The sequence below is a fragment of the Lutra lutra genome, chromosome 4, assembly GCF_902655055.1.
Source record: "Lutra lutra chromosome 4, mLutLut1.2, whole genome shotgun sequence".
Taxonomy (NCBI): Eukaryota; Metazoa; Chordata; class Mammalia; order Carnivora; family Mustelidae; genus Lutra; species Lutra lutra.
Window position 1 is genome coordinate 177956989 of NC_062281.1, and position 14747 is coordinate 177971735.

The 14747-nt window shown below is 47.5% G+C and overlaps 1 protein-coding gene across 2 annotated transcripts in view; it reads right to left on the reverse strand.

The window, feature by feature from the left end:
- The window catches only part of ARID1A (AT-rich interaction domain 1A), a 70283-nt gene that overhangs the window by 8101 nt on the left and 47435 nt on the right, over positions 1-14747 (reverse strand). For both annotated transcript variants that reach the window (XM_047723725.1, XM_047723723.1), the window contains exons 5-12: positions 8971-9211; positions 8598-8687; positions 7915-8082; positions 6945-7257; positions 5646-5791; positions 5444-5553; positions 4007-4216; positions 1309-1516 (exon numbers count right to left, since the gene is read on the reverse strand). In XM_047723725.1, coding sequence (XP_047579681.1) covers positions 1309-1516; positions 4007-4216; positions 5444-5553; positions 5646-5791; positions 6945-7257; positions 7915-8082; positions 8598-8687; positions 8971-9211 — 1486 coding nt within the window. The remainder of the gene's footprint in view (positions 1-1308; positions 1517-4006; positions 4217-5443; positions 5554-5645; positions 5792-6944; positions 7258-7914; positions 8083-8597; positions 8688-8970; positions 9212-14747) is intronic.

The window sequence follows — 14747 nt, forward strand, 5'->3', positions numbered from 1 at the left end:
AGAGATGTGGGGTGAGCTGGCAAGTCTTTAACTCTCACAGAAATACACAAATGCCCTGGGGTCTCCTTCGAAAGGATCGTTATAAGGCTAAAGCTGGGCTTCTTTAAAGTTTGAATCGCCCTTCTCAGCAGGGGATATGTAAGGCCAGTAATAAAGAAGGGAATTTGAGTTTTCTTTTCCTTTTTTTTTTTTTTTTTTTTTTTACAAAGGCTCCGTGCCCACTGTGGATTCTGATGTGGGGTTTAAACTCATGACTCTGATCAAGACCTCAGCTGAGGGCAAGAGTCGGATGCTTAACTGACTGAGCCACCCAGGTGCCCCGGGGAATCGAGAGGTTTCTGTTGCTCCTTGCTACTGTTCACATCTGGAGACGAGGAGTAGCGTGGAGATGCCATCACCATGCTAGGGATTTCCTTGAGTCTCTGCCAGCTTCCCTGACTACTTTTCTTTACTTCCCCAAGGACCATGTCTAACCTACTAAACCCTATAATGCTGGTGTACAAGTTGCCTGTCAGAGCCCCTGGAATCCTAGGTAGGAAGGCTCCATCTTGTCCCAGACCTGCAGTGTACTTTAGGAACCTAGGAGCTCCCACTCAACAAACATCTAGCACAGTATCACCTCTCAGGTTTCAATGTTCCTCCAAGCTGATGCGAGCAGAACTACCAGTAATTAATGTTTCCATGAGTTACCATTCCCAGCAGCAGATATCCCACTGCTTAGGCCTCCCCAGCTGATGAGTCATCTCAGGCACTCATTACACCCTCAGAGGTCAACACCAGGGCACATGTGTTTACACCCACCTTCTAGGAGCCCTGGCCTTCTTCCCTCCCCATGCTTGCTCAGGCCCCAGCCTCCTCTCAGAAAGGAGGGTGGGCAGAGGCACTCCCATCAGTGAGTTCCATTCATATCCCCTCCCCAACCCCTCCTTCCCATTCATTAGCATCTCCGATCCCTGGGGAATTCAGGGCTCTAGTCTCAGCTGCATTCTAAGGCGCTGACATCAGTAGGCCAAAGCTCCCAGATGGCCCTGCCTCACTGTGATTTGTCAGACTTCCCCACTCCTCTGGTGTCCCTCCTACTCGCTAGTTTACAAACATTTGGCAAGAAGCCAGGTGCACAACGAAAATTAAAACTTAAGGGCTGCTACAGACTACCTCTCAAGGGAGTCGCCACTGGCCGCTGCTCTTTAGTTCGATCACTGCGGTAAGGCCTGGGGTAGGGCCAGGCACTGCTGCATAAAGGAGCCTGGACCCTTGAATGCTATCCGTGAAGGGCGAGCCTTAGTGGGCTGCGCACCCAATCCTTACCAGGAGAGGGAGGCTGGATCTTGGGCTGGGACTTCTTGGAATCAGCAGCTGCAAAGATGTCTGGGGGAGGGTCTTCTCCCCGTTCAATCTTGCACTCAAAGGCATAGAGACACTGGATGTACTGCTTTTTCAAGGAGCTGGCAGCACTGCTTGAGGTGCCCACGTTGAGGTTGGTCGCAAGTTCCCGCCATTTTTTGTTCTTGTTGACCTGTACAACCAACCAGAAGAGTCGAGGGCCATCTTCCACCTGGTCTTCCTACTCACAAGCCCCAAACCCTGTCAGGCTACGAGGCAGTCATCTCTCATGGAATCGCAGTTAACCAACCAAAGTTAAGCCCCCTTGGTGCAGAGTCCACAAAAAATGTTAAATCCATGGCTAGCTTCCCTCTACCCTCAGCAGGCTCTATCCACAGATCATAGCAACTAGCAGACAGTGCTTATTCAAAAAAGGGCAGATTTCACATCACTATTAATGGGAGAGAACAGAATTCAGAAGGTATGATGCTTAACACAAGTACAGTACTGAAAAGGGCTGTGCAAGTCACCATCAGATCCAAACCCCTTCAAAGGCAACAATAAAAATCAACATTTTCCAAAATGGAGGCATGGCAGTATCAGCTACCACTCTGCTTGACTTACTTCATCAAACTGGAAGTTTTCATATCTGGGTTGTTTTCTCGTTGTGGGGCTCTTTGCAAATTTTACATTCTTGTGCCTCTGCTGTTCCGCTTCTCAGTGACATGTCACAAACTACAAGCTCCCTTTCCTCACCAGTCACTGTCCTGGTTGTCCAGGAGACCCTTCAGGCCCTCTAACTTCTCTGTGCCCTCTGTGCCTCCCTCTCCTGGCCAGTCTACACTTGTCTCCTTTCCTAAGCTTCAGGACACACTGACCAAGACCATTCCCCAATCCCTACAATTAGATGGTCTTGCTGCTCTAGCCAGGCAGGTTTCCTTCTTCATGTATTCTTATGCTTACTCATCCACCTCAAAGGCTGGGAACACCAGCTTTCTAGTCCCAGACCACATAGGAAGCTCAACATGCTGTGGTCTGTCTGCTGACCTGGTACCTACGATACTAGAGAGAAGAGTGAGAAGGAAGAAAAGAGAGGGACAACCTAGATGATGGGGAGGTGACCAGGAATACTTCCAGAGCAGGCTACCATCTGAGCTGAAGCCTGAAGGTCGGAGATGGTGCTGGCCAGGTATATTCCAGACTCTCCTATATCTGTGCCATGCAGGCCGGTCAACTGGATGACCCCCTCCTCTACCTACACCCTACTAAGCCTTCATAAGAGGCTCAGGACTCATCTCCTGCCTTCTTGGAAGCTTCAAAAACTAACTCTCTCCTCTGAACTCACACTGTCTTTAGCATTCAATTACATCCTAGCCCCTAAAAGGATGGCATCCTTTCGCCAACCGGAAGACAGGCACAGGCTTCGGGATTCCCTCTGGACCGCATCCTAGGTCCGGTGAATCCAGAAGCCCATCCAATTGAAAGTATGCCGAACCTAACCCGACGCCCCCTCCCTTTCTCTACAGGCAGGAGAAGCCCGTTTTGGAGAACTCAATACCGGGGAGAATGACAGGAATAAGCCCAGGGTCACCTCAGAAGCCTGCTGTGGCTTTGCTTCCCACGCCAGTTATGTGGCGGTGTGCACGTGTCTTGTTTTGTTTTGTTTTCCTTTGTGGGGGAGGGGAATAAAGCCTGAAGGGAGAAGGAATTCATAACTGACTGTTGGTTGGCTTCATTCCAATCACTTTCTTTTCTGCTGGTGACAGCTGTTTTCCTCTTCTGATTTAGAAGGTTTGGAATACGTCTCTCCCCGCCACGCCTCCCCCTGAGCTCAGCCACAAACTCAGATCCAACAGCAGGCTCCTGATCTGATGACTACAGAACACACATAGGAGGAAAGTTTGCAAAGCACAGCACTGCCTCAACTCTTTGCCTCCTGGGCTGAGTGTGAAGCAAAGCTCTAAGGCCTCAGAGCAGGGGCAAGGCTCAGGGAGGGATTCAGTTCAGAGGTTTTTAGCACAGACTAATGCATTCACGTCGGTATGCCATATGGAGCACCTAAACACAATTGCCCCACCTACTTCATCCCTCATAAGCTATTTCTATCAAATAGCTCCTGAAATCCCATCTTCACTGGGATTGGAAGGAAAGGGTCAGCAACTACTCTGGCTATGCCCATACCATCTTACAGACCAATTTACATGGCAGACATCTTGCTGCAAGCTTTGAGTGTTAGTTCTAGCTTCTGATGGTCTAGCAGGAGACACACTCTCCCTACTCTACAAGTAAGAAGGTTAGGGCTCAGAGTGGTCATACACCTTGATTAAGGTCACATGAGTTGTTAAGTGGCTAAGAAAGAATTCAAAACCAGACCCGTCTTTCCAAACCATGTCCTTGCTTACTATGCCAAACTGCCTCCCGCATTTTCCCTATCTTTGCGCCCCAGTGAGACCCTAGACATATGGTAAACTCAATGCTAATACATCATACTACCCAGGCAGGTCTCAGCCTTCTGTCTTTATCTTATCTTCTAGAAGCCCTGTGCTTCCAGTCTGTCAGTATGTGCCTCAGAGAGCAGGAGACGGTGATGTCCCTGTGGGAGGCTTGGCACCAGGTGAAGCCACTGAGTACCTAGAGAGAGGCTTGTTGAAACCACAGAGGAAGCCAAGTGCTAGGCACTCACCTGAGTCAATCCACCAATCTCCTTCACAGACACATAGAGGCGATAGAGGTCCAGAGGTTTCCTACCCACAGCAGGCAGATTTGTCATGCCCATGGCCTTCTCCTCCGTGAAGGCCAGATAACGGTCCACCCACATCTTCCTCTCAGGCTCACCACCCAGCTCATACAACTTGGTGATCTTCTCATTGGTTGTAGTAGAAGAACTGGATTTCTGGAAGGGGCAGGTCAAGATTCATAGGAACCGGTCAGATTCAAAGCCTATGCTAAGGGTGGTCTCAGAAGTCCTTTGATTAGGGCAGTGGTAAAGCTTCTTATTCTGGGGCAGTCACTAACATGTACCTTGCCTTTTGCAAGGTCAAAAGACCAAATGGGAGCTAGAAATTCTTCCTGTAAAGGAAGGAAGCTAACATTGCCTATGTATTATGAACTGGGTGCCATGCTAGATGCCTTTATATATTAAGCATTATTAATTATCCTCCTCTTGAAAGATAAGGAAGCAGGCACAAGGAGCCCGTTCCTAAAGCTCACTGCTCTTAAGTAGCAGAGCTAAGTGTCAAACCCTTATACACCTGACAACAGTGTCACTATACTACCCCCGTGCTATTACCCAGGAGCCTGGGCATGCTGTCAGAGACTGTTTAAGAGAGAACTCAAGAAATTCAAAACGTGATTTCGAGACAATGGGATGGACTCAAATGACAAGAAATTTCCTCCTGTCAAGAAAGGAAGGGTCTTCCTAACCTGCCTGAAAGGCTCTGGATGTTAATTGTCCTGTCCCAGACAGGAGGATGGCTACGAGGGCCTGAGAGCCAGAGGTAAGGGTCCACAGAATGTGGAAGCTGTACATTTTTATTTCCCCTGCTTTACGAGATAGGGAAAATGGGGTATGACAAAGGGCAGAAATGTCTCGAACACTGAGCAGGTCCCCAGACTGCCATACAACCCAACAGACAGCACACTCAGGACCATCCTACTGGGAGGCCAGCAAGGACCCAAACCCCCACCTGCCTCATCCTCCTCTTTATAGAACACAGGGCACCAACCATTCCTGCTGCTCGGAGGAAGGTCCAGGAAGAGAAGAGCAACTAGTTGCCCATGGCACACACCACCTACCAATGCATGAGGACAGGGTGCACAGTTTCCCAAAGGGCAATACAGAGAATTCTACACTGCAGGCCTGGCATTTCCTCTATCACACGACAGCTGTGAGAACATTGTGTTATTTCTATCAGGACCCTTTAGGCTAACTGAAATCTAATTCAATGAGCTATTAGTCTGGGACCCTCCCTTCATGATTAGAAGAGGCAAGAGCAGACTTTTCTGAGATCTAATCCATGTCATAAAAGGCTAGAGTCTAGTCACCTTCTTTTCTTTTTCCTTCCTATCCCTGGAGAGGATAGGACAGAGAGGTGAGAGGAGTCAGGATATAAATCATTACCTTGGATTTGGATTCTGTCTTGGGTGTCCCATCTGCCTTATTGTTCATTTTGGTGGCTGGAGTTAACTTGACATCCCCAAGGCCCATCATCTCTGGGCTGGCTGCCATCCCTATAAAAAAGAAAAAAGATCACAAGTCCAGTACATTTGACATGAAGATCATTCTAGAAGAAATTCCTGGGTGAGCAAAGGCTTGGACTTACCTGCTGAATTGTTGGCCATGGTCCCACCCATGGGATACGGGGGTCCCTGAGGGTTGATCATGCCAGCCATACTATTAATCCCTTGTCCGTAGGGAGGTCCAGTTCCCATCATGCCCCCCTGATTCATATTGGGGTAGCCTGGTGGCCTGAGGAAGAAGATGGAAAGTGAGAGACAAGAGTTAGAGACACTGAGCTTTCAGATTTGGACCTGAGCTAAATAGAGTTTGTGAGCCAAGATCATCTAGAAAGGCTTAAAAGGAAAAAGTTTATGGGTTTCCTAAACCACAACCATGTACCACCTGACCTAGACATTCCTATCTACTACCTCCCATGAAAGGTTCTAAGATGGTTCAGGCTACAAACAGAAAACCATAGCTCAATTTTAAAGGATACAATCCTTGAAGAAGGGACCCCTACTGTGTCTCTTAAGTACCACCTTCCTCCAGGCACTTCCAGTGTCAAATGTGTTTCCATTAAGGGCCCTCTCTACGGCAAAAGGCCTAGATTTTACCACTTTGTCATGTCAAATCCCAACCAATCCGGACCCCTCACGGCATAGCACCTGGACGTGCTTTCTTGATGGACCTACTGCTCTATGCTTCCAACATTCTGAAGTACTACCAAACCCATCTCTTTACCACTAATTACCCTATTCTACCTTAGTTCATCAGCATTCCAGTAAGACAAGAGTCACTGTAAGAACTGTAGCCACCAACAATGGGGTACACAGACAGAGCCTTCAAAAGCCAATGGAATCATATTCACTGAAGTGAACAGCCACCAAAGTGAGTGTCCAAGGAAGACTGGATGAATCTTCAAAGTCATTAAACCAAATCACATGAGCTCTCTGCACTTTAGTACCAGATTCAAACACAAAGAACCACAAAGAACAGTAGAGAAATGGCAAACCACAACCCTACCATCCTCCATTTCTCACACTACAGATCCAAGTCATGTGTATCATTAAAATCCCTTGCGAAACCAAAAAAACTAGATTGACAGAAGAAATAGAGAAGCTCTGAAAACTTATTTTACTCATCAAAATAAGCTATGCTTTATAAAGTTATTTACATACAATGTCTGGTCATGTGAAATTTGGTATCAACTGAAGATGCTTAAGAATCAGCACTTTTGCTGGTTTTCTTTCCACTGCAAGGAAACCCAGTTTTCTAAAGAGCTCTCAATAAAAGACATATTTACCAAGATGGCATGGTTCAGATCCAGAAGCATCTCAACAACCCAAATAACTTTGAAGTTTATTTCCTTCTGCTGACACCCTCTTCACTTCCTAGGCCTTACCTGTTTTGGATAGAGTTGGCAGCAACATGCATGGCAACAGCAGTTTCTTGAGTTTTCCGGTTCATGCCCCCTGGTGGGGGACACATCCCTGACCCAACCTGAGGTGGCATATTGGCCATGTTAGGACCATAAGGCCGGTTGCCCATGGAGGCATGACTTATTCTCCCTGGAGGGAGTGTGCCATAAGGTGGGATGCCAGGTTGCCCATGCATCTGACCTCCAGCACCCATAGGGTTCATGCTTCCGGCCATGCCTGCACTGGGGTAGTTAGCATTGGGCAAGGCGTTATAGTTTGGCTGCCTGGGGTAGCCTCCTGGGAAGGAAAGAAGAAGAGAAGACACAGAGACTGGTTAGTGATTCACTAGCAATTCCTTAATCTTGCTCAGCTCTAAAACTCCAAAGATAATAAATGAGAGGAATCACTCGCTATTTGATTTGATAAAAGACCAACTTCATTGCAGCCTTCACCCCATTTGAAAAAAAAGGGGGGGGTGGAGAGGCAAGGAACACAGAAAGGCAGGCCTCAGTTGTCCTCTCATCCTCAAGCCAGCGCAGCATAGAGCAAGGCTGGCTGGCAGGCAAGAGTGGCTTTGCTGCTACCCCGGCCCCTCACCTCCCAGAACTCCTTCCTTTCTACATAGGTAATCCGCCATCTCTCCTATGCTCTGCTGAGACATTCAGCTTTAGATCTGTCCAGGGCTCATTTTGAGCAAAGATACATTCTATTAGGACTAATTTACTTTAATGGCCATTAAGTGTCTGCCCAGTCTTGGGCAAAACGCCTTCTCCCCATTTTACAGAAAGAAAGAGAGGCTCAGGGATATTCAGGGACTTTCCCAGGGTGATAGTCCTGCCTTATTTTAGGGCCTGGCTTTGGTGGATTTAAGGCAAAGGGCAGTCCTACTCTTAAAACCCAGAGACCAGTGTATGTATACACCTCTGTGTACTCCTGACTGGGTAGCATACTCACCCTGTGGGCCATACTGACTCCCCTGGGGACCGTAGCTCCCCATGGAGTTCTGCTGGTAGGAGCCCATGCCTGTGTGCATCTGTCCACCTGAAGGCTGACGCGGAGATAAGGCCGAGCCGGGCTGAGGGGAACTGTATTGGGGCATCTGGGGGTTCCTCTGCATGTAACCTATTTGTGGGGAGTGTCCATATATTATTACCTCAGTACAATGAGAACAAATGTTGTCCCTTATCATAGGACCTCACCATCTACATTTTCTTTAGCAACTACTTGCACAAAGTCTGTATCTTATTTGCTATATAATTATGTGCTCTCTTAGGCACCCTTCAAAGTGACATAGCCATTAACCAGGGCATGGCAACTGTTTCTACTAAATGCGGGTCTGAAAGACAAACAATACTGACAACAAAATGGGACAGCATTTAAAGAGTAAAGATTTGATGTCGGGTCTTCAGTATTTGCTGACCAAATTAGATACCGTGTAGGGAGGAATTCAACAGAACACAAACAATGAAAAACACAATACTGGAGCCACCAGGGTGGTCAAGCCCTTTCTAACTTCACGATTTACTGCTGGGACTGTCCTAAGCTTCCTTGTCATACAGTTCTCCAAAAACTATTGCACAGGATAACCAAATAGCTCCCTTAAACTTCCACACCTCCCTGAAAGCCCAAGGTCTTACCTCGATCTTGGGCAATGCTCGATTGGTTCATGGAAGGATGCATGATGCTGTCCGACTGGCCACTGGGTGGCCGAGGTGGCATCTGGTTACCTGCTCCAAACACAGAAAGGAGCCAATCATGGATAAGCCTGCAAATTCTAGCTAGGAGATCATTTCAGAGCTGAAAATGGCTCCTGGCAAGGCTAAATCTCCCAATACCACATACACAGAAGGACCCCACCAAGGGGGTCCCACCTCTCTTCTTCGAATGCTGAAGGGAAACTTCGTAGACATGAACCAGAGATGTTCTTTGTGGCAGGGGAAGGCTGGGGCCCTGCAATCACTGGGGGCCAGTCCCTTTACCCTCTCCCTGAAGTCCAGCACTTGAAGGTACCTGGCACTGCAGCAGGCGAGAGCGGTCCTGAGCGAGACTGAGCAACACTGGCGGGGGAGCCAACAGGGGATGGGGAGGGGCCTCGGATGCCAGGCAGGTGAGGGGAGGTATGAGGAGAGAAAGGAGACTGAGCTGGATTACTCTGCTCTCCTTGGCTGCTGGAAATCCCTGATGTGCTCACTCCAGGGCTCAGAGCTCCTTCTGTCCCCATTGGGAGATCGTCTATTGAACCAGACAGATCCTGAAACACACACAAGGATATGGATTAGCGATGTTAGGCAGAAAGACTCTTCCTTCAACAGTTGTACTACACAATTAATACTTTCCCTAGACAACCAAGAGCAAACACACTGCACAAGTTATGTAGTCACGATACTAAAGCTTACAGATGGCAAACTATGCAGAGTCAGATAGAAAATATCTTAGACTCTGAGCCTTTAGTCTTTGTCACAACTATTCAACTCTGCCACCATAGTGCAAAAGCAGTCACAGATAATACATCAAAAAATTCGTGGACTGTGTTCTAATAAAACTTTATTCATAAAAACAAGTAACTAGGGGCACCTGGGTGGCTCAGTGGGTTAAGTCTCTGCCTCTGGCCCGGGTCATGATCTCAGGGTCCTGAGATTGAGCCCCACATGGGGCTCTCTGCTTAGCAGGGAGCCTGCTTCCTCCTCTCTCTCTGCCTGCCTCTCTGCCTACTTGTGATCTCTCTGTGTCAAATAAATAAAATCTTTAAAAAAAAAACTAAAAACAAAACAAAATAAGTAACTAGCCCATAAGCTGTAGTTTGCTGACCCATGGTCTATCTACCAGAGCAGATCATCCAGCACTTTGATCTTCTTTCTTGTCCCCAACATCTATAGTCATAAGAAAGCTGCTCTTTCAGTAAGGCTTTAGTTCTTTCCGATGGGGAAACTTAACAAAACACTACCAGGATGGCACCAGGAGCTAGCTACAGGAGAGTGTTAAACAAGTCTGGGCAATGTTCATGGATCCCCTCTCCATCAGATTCTTAAAACCTACATTTACCAAGGACACACTTGCTCCAAGTTACCACACTGTAAACATAAAGGGTAGGATGTGGGAAAGGGATATATTGCATAGGAAAGGTAATTCCTTAACTGCCAAGGAGATTTGGAACTATATTCCCAACAACTGGCCCACAACAGGGATGAACAAATGCTTACCAACTGAACAAATCAGTTTTCCTCCTAGCTTTTTCAGTGATAACTTGATGTTTATTGGGGGGCTTTGCTTACCTTGAATTCATCAGTGAAGAGTTCACTCTAGGTCAGTAAACTCCCAAGATTAGCAACCAGGAGCTCAACTGAGAAATGTTCACTACAGGAAATGCACACCCAGACCCAACCTCATTCTCTAGCAATATCACTGGTTCAACACCACACATTAACTTCAGGCTGGGAACTACCGTATGCTGAACAAAGGATGAGAGTTTTAGGTAGGCGCCCAGATCTGGGAAACACCTAATGGTGAAATGGTTAAAAAAGTTCTCTTAAAGAAATACACCTGAAGAGAAAGGAGATCCGAAATGGCCCGAGTTAAGTCCATTCTTATTCCTACAACAAGCTCAGCCTAAAAAGATTAGTTCAAGATGACACTCATCCTGGAGTCTGACAGTAACATTGAAGGCCAGAGGGTATCTCTTGGGCTCTCCCCCCATGTATCAGGTTGGTATCAGGTTGGCTGGACTTCCTGCAAACCATCTGGTTACTTCACTAAGCTGGGAACATTTCTGCTGAGTTCTATGGGAATAAATCTTGCCCTGAAAGCAAGGCAGGCAGGTAAGTATGCATTTGTGTCTGTGTCCAGGTCTCCAGTGTTAGCTCAGAAGTCAGAAAATGCTAGCTTTCCTATAAGAAGCAGACCTAGCACACCATAGCATGCTTTAAATACTCAGTGAGAATTAGTCCCAGCATGGACAAGAAGGCTGTCCTGTAGGTAACACCAGAGGGTGTCTTTCCTTGCGAAGGACTGAAGTACCTGGAGCTCTGAGAAGCCCTGGGTTCATCCCGAGGAGGGAGGATTCCACTCTCATGTGGAGGGCTAAGCTATACCAGGGACATCTGGTTTCTGATACAAGGAGAATAAACTCAAAGAGGCAGCAAGAAGACAAGAGAAGCCAGTGGTGTAGAGCTTGAAAGCCACTTGTTAGGCCTGGATCAGTAACAGAAACCAAAGCTCAATGCTCTTGTTCAGGGACCAATAGGTTCCATCAGCATTCCTTCCCCCAGTACCCATTCCTTACTGGTCTGCCAGCTCCCGGTGATATGAACTACTTGCTTACAGAGAAAAGAAATCAGTGTGTTTTGAAGCAGAATAGGAATCAAAGGTCCATCCATAAGGACTTGGCCCTATTCAAATGGCTTTGGAAAATTAAGTGTTTTGAACACCTTTGTTTTTATTTATTTATTTACTTATGGGGGGGGGGAGAGAACACGAGCGTGCCCCTGCTTGCACATGTAAGTGTGGGGGGTGGGGGGCGAGGGAGGGGGAAAGAGAATCCTCAAGCAGACTTGCCGTGGAGGGCAGAGCCCATGCAGGACTCAATCCCAGGACCCTGAGATCAGACCTGAGCCAAAACCAAGAGTCAGATGGTCAACTGAGCCACCCAGGTACCCCTGAATATTTCTGTTTCTAATTAAACAAAATAGGAATATTCTCATGGCAAAAACAGTTCAGACAGTATAGGTAAAGCCAAAGTTCCCCTCTGTTCAACTTGGTATACACCCTTGGAAATCTTCCGAGGAACTGAAGAGGGCGGGATGGGGGGCACCCAACAGCCCACCAAGCACTGCTATGGGTCGGGACAGGGCCTATGGACGGCTGCTTCGGCCACACTTCTGTTAAAAACCAGGTTCTCCACAGATCCACAAGTGAACGTGCTAGTCCGGCTGAGAGGTCCCAGGAGCATGAAGAAAACACTGGCAGCCACTGGGACTGGGCTCTCAGGACCCTCGGGGTCTCTGCAGCAGCAGCGCGGTGGCCTCCCTCACAGAGGCACTCTGAGGAGCGCCGTCAGTTTTGGTAAAGTGCCCTGAGCTCCTTGGAGAAAAAGTGTTAAATAAACCACTGTCAACAGCAGCCCCACGTGAGCAGGGATGCCTGGGCACAGAGTAATAGTGGGGAAGGAAGCAGCGTTAATCTTCTTATCTCTCTGATTTGGTTGGTTTGAGGCCAATCTCTCAAACTGTCATTTTCAGCAGATGGCAACTGGTCAGCATGAGGGTAGTTGATTTAAAAGTTTTTTTGGGTTTTTTTTTTTTTGGGGGGGGGTGCTGGGTGGCTCAGTTGTTAAGCATCTGCCTTTGGCTCAGGTCATGATCCTGGGGTCCTGGGAGGAACCCCACATCGGGCTTCCTGGTGGGCAGAAAGCCTGCTTCTTCCTCTCCCACTCCCCCTACCTGTGTTCTCTCCCTCGCTGTCTCTCTGTCAAATAAATAAATGAAATCTTAAAAAAAAAAAAAAAAAAAAAAAGAGAGAGAGAGATTTTATTTATTTACTTGTGGGGAGAGAGCTAGGAAGAACTAGAGAGAACACAAGCAGGGGAGGAGGGGCAGAGGGAAAGGGAGAAGTAGGCTCCCCACTGAGCAAGGAGCCTGATGTGGGACTCGAGCCCAGGACCCTGAGATCATGACCTGAGCCAAAGGCAGTCACTTAACCAAATGAGCCACCCAGGCGCCTGTGTGGTTTTTTTGTTTGTTTGTTTGTTTGTTTGTTTTTAAGAATCAGAATGTTAGCATAGAAAGGGACAAATCATTTGCCATTTACCATTTGAGCATGTATAATGTGCCAGGCACTTTATGGAGTTCCTTAATTTTCTACTATTCTTGGAAGCAGGTACTACCTCCACTGACACGCTCAAGATGCGCACACTGATGCTCAGAGGGATTGGGTTACATGCCCAAGTCACCCAACAAGTGAGCATCAGAAACTAGATTTTGAACTCAGGTCTGGTGAACCCCAAAGCCTATGTTCTCTCTCTCTCCATTATGCTGTGATACTATCCGGACTAAAAAAAAAAATACCACACCTTTGAGTTAGGAGACCAAGGCCTGGTTCTTGGTACTTATCAGTTATGGCCTTGGACAAGCTGGCAACAAGCTGGGCCTGGTTTTCTCAGTTACACAATAGGGGGACTGGACAAATCTGAGTTTGTGGTAACCCTGGGCCATATGCATGAAACTCCACTGGCACCATATGGTTGGGGCCATATGGAATATGCAGTACCAGCAGTTAACAGCCTGGAATGAGAGATATGACAACACATAAGCAGTGTAAGATGTAAGACATATCAATCAGTCCCAGTAGCTTAATCACAGTAAATGTCTTGAGAAATGGCAGGGCCTGGTGGGGAGGAAGACTCCAAAGTAAGTGTCTCCCCTCTACACGAACAGATATTGCTCTGAACTCCATGTCCTTTTATTACCTGGGACACACCTCTGCTTTCTACCCCACAAAAAGCCAGTTTTTCAGGTCTTTTGTTCCACAAAAAGCCGGATGGCTGGTTGTTGAGTCAGACCTCAGTGTGCTGAACAAGTCTGACCTTCCACAACACACCTATCACACAAAGTTCAATCAGCCCAAGCCCCTACTCTCCCTGGCAGGGGCTACTTTTGCATTTCAAAACTCAGGGTGCCTTGGTTCTTCCTAAAAGGCCCACCTAACAGGTATCTTCCAGGAGGTCTATTGAAAGAACTGTAGCAATGCCCCTTAAGAGGAAAGATCTCTATTCCCAGGTTTGCTCTCTTCCAAGCATAATCCTGCTGAGAGATGGGAGGTGAGATCAGCCCACTCAGTGCCCTGCCAGCTCCAAGGAAGCAGCAGGGCCAGGGAGAATTTCCTCACGTGTTTCCAACGTGTTTCATGCATTTTATTGCTCATCTACCATGCAGATCAAAAGCGCTGGAGCAAGTCCAACTATTTCACACAGAATCTCACACTCCAGGCTGGCTACAGCCCCGAAAGCCTTCGTTTCTTCACTTGAAATACTGCCCAATGTTATTTTGGGATGTGACCTGATAGAGGAAGCCCATAGGGACTCCATGACGATAACCGTTCCAGCTGTGATTGGTTGCCCAGCCCCAGCAAGTGCCAGCATGGGTTTGTCAGGCTCTGCTGACAAACAGAACTCGGCAGCTAACACCTTCTCTTCACACCACAACAAAACCATGCCTGAAATCACACAGTCCATACCTCGTTGAGGGGAGGGAGGCTGGGGGAGGCCTGCTAGTGCTCTCACAGGAAGGGCTGCAAGTTCTAACATGAATTGGCTGCCTGATGAAGTACATTTTCAAGCAGGAAGATACCAGATCAGGGTTAGAGGAAGGGGGTTTAAACAGTCTCCTGACAGAGCCTGAGGATGACATCAGTTCATTCTGTCGAGCAGATTAAATAACATCAACAGGCAGGTCTAAAGAACAGGCTCATGAAAATGCTCAATTCAGGGTTTTCTTGTAAATTTGGATGAGTCCTCAAGAAATGGAGCTTTTGTTAACCCCCAGATGGAGTTCTTGTCCTCTTTCAGTTGAGAAGAGCTTCTGCCAAGTTGTGCTGACTACTGGCGGGGAAACCACCCACCAAGAGAACCAGGTAAATCCTACATATATACTTTTTTTTTTTTTAAAGATTATTTTATTTATTTATTTGACACAGAGATCACAAATAGGCAGAGAGGTAGGCAGAGAGAGGGGGAGGCAGGCTCCCCGCTGAGCAGACAGCGTGATGCAGGGCTTGATCCCAGGACTCCAAGACCA